The sequence below is a fragment of the Vombatus ursinus genome, unplaced genomic scaffold (genome assembly GCF_900497805.2).
Source record: "Vombatus ursinus unplaced genomic scaffold, bare-nosed wombat genome assembly UNPS02010394.1, whole genome shotgun sequence".
NCBI classification, from domain to species: Eukaryota; Metazoa; Chordata; class Mammalia; order Diprotodontia; family Vombatidae; genus Vombatus; species Vombatus ursinus.
Window position 1 is genome coordinate 1,524,533 of NW_020950172.1, and position 6,273 is coordinate 1,530,805.

Here is a 6,273-nt window from a genome sequence, read left to right on the forward strand (position 1 = left end):
CCCCCCAGCTGCCCCCCAGTCCTCCATTTCCCCCACTCTCTGGCCAGCTCCTGTCCTCCCTCCCTGCCCTCCACCTGCCTTGGGGCTCCCCACTGGCCTCCTCTCAGAGCTTCCTTTTCTTGACCCCATCTCTCTGTTTCTTGACTTACCATCTGTTTGTCTTATGTTAAGATACCAAAGGGAAGAAAATGTGCTTCTTTCTTAGAAAAAAGTGGCCAAATAGGATTGGAACTCGGCCCTTCTCTACTGTCAGGCAGGTCAGGCCTCTGCCCTCTGGGCTCCGGGCTCCCTTCCTAGAGGGCTAAGCCATCTTGGGCTGGGAGGAGGCTGTTTTCCTGGCGCGTGTCCAGATCAGTTGCTTCTGCCAGGAGATGTTGCACTTCCTCTTCTATTTGTTCATTCTTGGGATTTGGTGTTACGACTTCTTGGTGCCTTAGAAGGGCGCCTGCGTCTCCGTGTCCAAGTCTAGTTTCCCGGGAGCTATTTCCTTCCTTGAGTTCTTCTTGGCTCTCTGTTGCCAGGTGGTTGACTTTCTCTTCATAATTTTCTTGATTTTCTTGGATTGCTCTTATTTTTTTCCAATTTTCCCTCCATCTCTTACGTGATTTTTGAAGTCCTTGTGAAGTTCTTTCAAGAACTCTTCTTCTTGCGCTGGGACAATTCGACATTTCTCATGAAGAGGAGTGGCTGTTTCAGCTCCACTGTCTTCCTCTGACTATGAACCCAGAGCTTCTCCATCCCCGTGGTAACTCTACGCTTGGGTTCTTCCTCCTTTGCTTGCTCTTTTTTATTTATTTGTTTTTTGTTTTATTTTGTTTTTCAGCAGCTGTTAGCGTAATTGAGTTGTAGTCCTGAGGTGTGGGGGTGATGCCCCTAGCCTCAGGTCCTTCCTACTGTTATTTGCTGAGGTCGGTCTCGGGGCCCATGCTTGGGCTCTCCTCTCCACTCCCAAGCCAGGGCCCCCAGCAGGTCACACAAATGACCTTGCCCCCTGGGGTGGCTGCAAACTACAGCTATCCTCTCTGCCCCAGAACGGAAACCAGGGACTCTGCTGTCCTGTGAGTGCCCACAGCCCACAGGGTCCCTGCCCCTGGCTCTGGCACTCACCGGGAGTGGGCTGGCTCCTCCTCCTCCTCTTCCTCCCCCCCTCCCCCTCCCCCTCCTCCCCCTCCTCAAAGCCACAGCCCGGGATGCGCCTGCTCAGCATGGTAGAACGTCCTTCAGTCTTCCCCTGCTCAACCGTCAGACCCACACACTTTCTTCCTGGTGGAAAGGCTGCCAGCCTACCTTGCCCAGCCACTCTCAGGGCTTGTTTGTTGATTTTGCCGGCCTGGAGGTGTTTGCACTTCACTCTGGCAGAACCCAGTAGCTCTTTCCCAGGGTCTTCTCACGCTGTCTTAGGAAGACAACTGCTTTACCCTGTATTCTGTCTTTCTTCGTGGAGGAGATTTGGAGAGCTGAAAGTTTTCTGACCTACTCCATCCACCATCTTCCCCAAATCCTCTCCTCTCTGGCCTTTAGAAGGTCCCCAGGTTGTCCTGTGCCCTGAGGCTGGCTCCCACCCTGCCTTGGTGCTCTGTGCAGGCCTCCCCCGAGGGGAGGTCCGATTCTGGTCCCCAGCTGCAGCATCATCTGCATTCAGTCAGTTCTCACCTGGCTCCTACCTTCAACTGGGTGATTGCAAGAATGCTTATTGGGGCTGGAGCGAGTGGGGCACCCCCTCTTTAAGGGGAAAGAGGGGTCTGCCCTGGGTGGCTGCCAAGCCCCTGCTGGCCCTAACTGCTGTGAGCTCAGGCTGGCCACACTGACCCTGACCCGCCCACACCATTCTGGCTTCTGTCAGGTGCTTACCGATGGCCCCTCCCACCTGTTGCTATGCCTAGTGTATCAGGAAGAGTATTGTTATTGTCCTGTGAAGACCCATGAATTGATGCCCCACAACTAGGGACCCACTCAGTCTCCCTCGGCTAAGAAGGGTAGAGCTGGAGCCTGGCCTGAAGCCGCGAGAGGGACCATCCCTGTGACTACTGAGAATCCTGACCTTCAAACAGGCTGTGTGCCTTGTTCATATTAAACCTTTATTCTCAAATTCATTTTTTACCTTTTATGCAACCCTTGCCTATCTCTGTAAGGTATTGGAACAGAGGACGGGAGAGCTGGGAGGGACCCTAGAACCCGGGAGGACAAATCTGGGAGGAGCCTTAGAACAGGGGATGGGAGAGCTGGGAGGGACCCTGGAACAGAACCTAGAATTTCAGACCTTAGAACAGAGACTGTCAAATCTTAGACCTCTAGTCTAACCCTCTCATTTTAGGGAGGAGAAACCTGGGTCCCAGAGAGGTGAAGGGGCTGGCTGAGCCCAGGCTGTATACCACTCAGCGCAAGGGTCTTGCTTCCCAGGACTAGAGCCTCCCTCCAGGACCACTCTGCCTCACCAAAGGAGATGAGCTCTCTGTATTCTATCTTACCTGAACAAATACCTGCCTGGAAAACAACGATCTGGGTGGTGGTGGTGGTGGGTTTCTAATGCATGTTTTTCTTTTTTTAAATGACTGAATAAATCCTTTCCCTCTCCCCGGCTCCAGGCTTGGAAGGATGCAGGCCTGCCGCTCTCCACCACCAGTAATGAGGCCTGCAAGCTCTTTGACGCCTCCCTGACCCAGGTATCCCACAGAGAGGAAGGTTCTTTTCCATGCCCTTGGTTTGGGGGCATCTCAGGCTTCCCTACCCCCAACCATGTTCTGTTAGTTCACGGCTGGGTCTGGTCACTCCAGGAGGCCCCCCCCGACTGACGCGGTCAGAGCACTTCCAGTGGAGGCCTAGAGCCACCGGGTCACTGCCCCTGTCTGCCTGGGTCTGGTCCTGTCCCTGGGGTAGCTGCCTGTTGCCTGACAGGTAAAATCCAGCTGCCTTCCTGGCCTTCAAAGCCTTTAGCACCTTGAGGTGTCCTATCTGCCTCCCCAGCAAACGACAGCTCCCTGCACCCTGAATGTAGCCTGTCATCTCCCACCTCCATGCCTTTGCCCAGAGTGAAGTGACCTCCCTCCTCTGTCTGTTAAATCATCCTCATTTTGGGGGTCTCCTCCACAAAGTCTTCTGTCTTCCTCATTGGATCTTGCCCTACTCTCCACGCCTCTCGTGCGTTGATGGAGGCAGGGGCCTGGTGGAAAGACCCTTGGATGTGGAACCAGGAGACCTGGGCTTGTGATCCAGCTCAGATGTTTACTGGTCAGGCCGGATCCTAGAATACAAAACTCTGTATCTTGAGGGAACCTCAGAGCCACATGACCAATCACCTCTGCTTTACAGAGAAGGAAACTGAGGCCTGTAGGCGGGTCGCTTCACCTTCCTCAGTGCCTCAGTTTCTCCATCTATAGAAGGGTGCTGTGCGGAAAGTGCTGTCAGCTTGCCAGCTTTCTCACAGAAGGCCTTGAACCCCGGAGTCTCGTCGGCCTGGAGGGACCCCAAACCCTCCGCTAGTAGGCGGAGTGTGAGAGGTGGGGCCGAGGCTCCAGAGGGCTCCCCAGCCCCAGGCCCCGAGGCCCTGGGTGCGAGCCGTCTTTTGTCGTTTCAGTATGTGACGTGGTCCAACGAAAAGAGTCTCGGCGGCCTGGAAGGATGCTTTTCAAAAATGAAGGCCGCGGATCCAGAGTTTGGTAAGGCCCCAGACACAGGCCGGGCAGGCCAGTGTCTTTACTCCTTTGTTTGATATTTAGTTTGTATGAATTACACAAACCCCCAGACACTCTCTCATTACGAGGAGTCCCCAACCCTGGCTCTGGGCCAAGCTCTGGAGACAGAGAGGAAGGCAGGGGTCCTTGCCCTCAGAGAGCTCCCCATCTAATTGGGAAGACTATACAGGGCAAATGAGAAGCCATCCCAGAGCGATGGCCTGAAATGGAGGAGTGCTGGGGCAGGTGTGAGCTAAGGGGGCAGGGCGCAGAGCATCAGGGGAAATGGGGGATGCCCGGAGAAGGGGATGCTGGGAGAAGGGGCAGAGGGGGAAGGGAGGTATAACGAGGAATGGCAGGGGGGCCAGAGCCCCTGGGGCATGGGGGGAGGTGTAAGGAGGAAGGGCAGGGGGCCTGTGCACCCAGGGCTCCGGACAGGGTGCAGGAAGAATGGAGGGCAGGGGAGGCCAGTCCTGAGGGGTTTTGCTGCCAAACAGGATTTTCCGTGATCCTGGAAGGAATGAGGAGTCCCTGGTGTTACTGACCGGTCAGATCTGTCCTTCAAGGAGATCCCAGGCCAGCTGCCCAGGCTCCCTGCAAACAGACTGAGAGAGGCTGGGGATTTGCTGGGCACAGACGCGCCCTGGGGAGTTCAAGGAGAAGGAGTTATGGCCTGGTGGGCTTTGAGGGGTGCCCCAGCGCCATCCACGGTCCCAGCTGAGCTCTGTAGCCCCTGAAGGCTACATCCTTGTCAGCCCCCTGCTTTCCTCCAAGTCTGCTGGACCCCTCCCAAGGGACCCCCAGCATGTCACGGCTCTTTTTGGGAAATGTGACCCGAGATACATTGGTGTGGACCTCAAGTAGAAAGAGGGGCCCCCACCCACCTAGGAGGACCCCTGGCGGCATGCGGGCAAGTTCTAAATGTGGTGTCTTACTGTATCTCTACTTATTTTGTTAAATATTCCCCCGTTACATTATCACCCAGTTCAGTGGCCCTCGGGAGACCCCTGCCCTCAGATAGAACTCTCAGGAAGGTAACTCCCTCAGCCAGTGCTGATCTCAGCAGAGCAGGCCGGGGCTCTTTCCAGTTCAGGTGCCACAGCTTAAAGCCCCCGGCCTCTTCAATATAAGATAGAGCTGTCAACACGTCCAGAAAGCCAGGTTACAGACCCCCTGAAATCCACCCAAGGATCCAGTTATGCACCCCTGCCTCAGCTGCCCGTGCAGTCTCAGGCCCCATAGCTAGGGTGTGCCTGAGTCAGGACCTGAACCCAGGGCTCCAGACTCAGAGGCATGGGGCAGCTAGGTGACGTGCCTTGGATTCAGGAGGACCCAAGTTCAAATACGACCTCAGACACTTGATACTTACTAGCTGTATGACCCTGGGCAAGTCACTTAACCCCCATTGCCTCACCAAAAAAAAAAAATTCAAAAACAGACTCAGAGGCAGTCTCTGCTCCCAGGCCCGCTGCCTCTGGTCCGAGTCATATCCCTAGGCCAGGGTGGGTGTGGCCGGTCCCTTCCTCTGGGACACAGCCTTTTCTGACACATCTCTCCTGTTACGGCATTGATGGCTCTCAGGAATGTTCCTGGGCCTGATCTGGACTGGGACTGCTGGGCCAGAGGGCAGAGGGCAGAGGGCAGAGGGCTTTCTTTCCAGAGGCAGTGGGTGTCATCTGAGCAGCCTTGCATGGAAGGGCTGATGGGTGGCTCACTCTCCTGCCTTTAGCCATCTGCCCAGCTAGAGTGTGGGGCAGTCTGAGCTGCATCCCCAAGGCCAAGAACCCAAGTTGGAGGAGCCCCAGAGAACCTGAACTTCTGGGAGCCAGGCCCCACCTTCTGCCCCTCAGTGTCCCTATCTGTGGAATGGGGGTGATCAGGCCTGGCCCACCCACGGGCAGGAGGAGCATCTGGTCACCCTTTGCAGTCACTCATGGCTTTTCATGGCGCTCTTTAGTGATGGGGCACGTCATTGCCAATGGCCTGGCACTCATTGGCACGGGGACCTCCGTGGTGCTGGATCAAGCCCTCCGCCTCTCCATGGAGACCATGATGGAGCTTTCCAGGAGACAGCCACTGACCAAGCGTGAGAAGCTGCACGTGGCTGCCGTGGAGATGTTTGCTAAGGGGTAAGAAGCGTGGGCTTCTGGGGAACCAAGGGGCTGTGGCCGGCACCCTGTGTGGGCTCTGGGTGTTTTCTGGTCAGAGAAGCATGATGGAGAGGGAGGCCAAGGCAGCTGGGAGGGGCTCCATCGACCTGGTCAGAGCAAGACGGAAACCGGAGAGAGGATTTGGGTACAGGGCTCTGCCTCTGCCTGGCCTCAGCATGAGGCCCCCTGTGGGGTACATTCTCCCTTCTGTCAAATGGGGGGGGGGCTCAACGACCCTCTATAACCCCTCCAAACATAACATTCTGTGATCTACGTTCCAATGTCCCTCCCAGCTCTGACCTTCTCTGTTCTAAGGCCCCTCCCAGCTCTGACATCCCCTGTTATAAGCTCCCTTCCACCTTTGACCTCTCCTTGTCTAAGGCCCCTCCCAGCTCTAACATCCCCTGTTGTCAGGCCCCTCCCAGCTCTGACATCCCCTGTTGTCAGGCCCC

At 56.0% G+C, this 6,273-nt stretch overlaps 1 protein-coding gene across 2 annotated transcripts in view; it reads left to right on the forward strand.

Moving 5' to 3' along the window:
- The window catches only part of TTC38 (tetratricopeptide repeat domain 38), a 29,023-nt gene that overhangs the window by 601 nt on the left and 22,149 nt on the right, over positions 1-6,273 (forward strand). The window contains exons 1-4 of one of the 2 annotated variants that reach the window (XM_027854357.1): positions 629-745; positions 2,586-2,663; positions 3,575-3,656; positions 5,629-5,800. In XM_027854357.1, the coding sequence (XP_027710158.1) occupies positions 3,632-3,656; positions 5,629-5,800 (197 nt within the window). In that variant the 5' untranslated portion in view covers positions 629-745; positions 2,586-2,663; positions 3,575-3,631. Of the gene's footprint in view, positions 1-628; positions 746-2,585; positions 2,664-3,574; positions 3,657-5,628; positions 5,801-6,273 lie in introns of those variants that run through there. The other variant, XM_027854356.1, reaches the window with a different exon arrangement.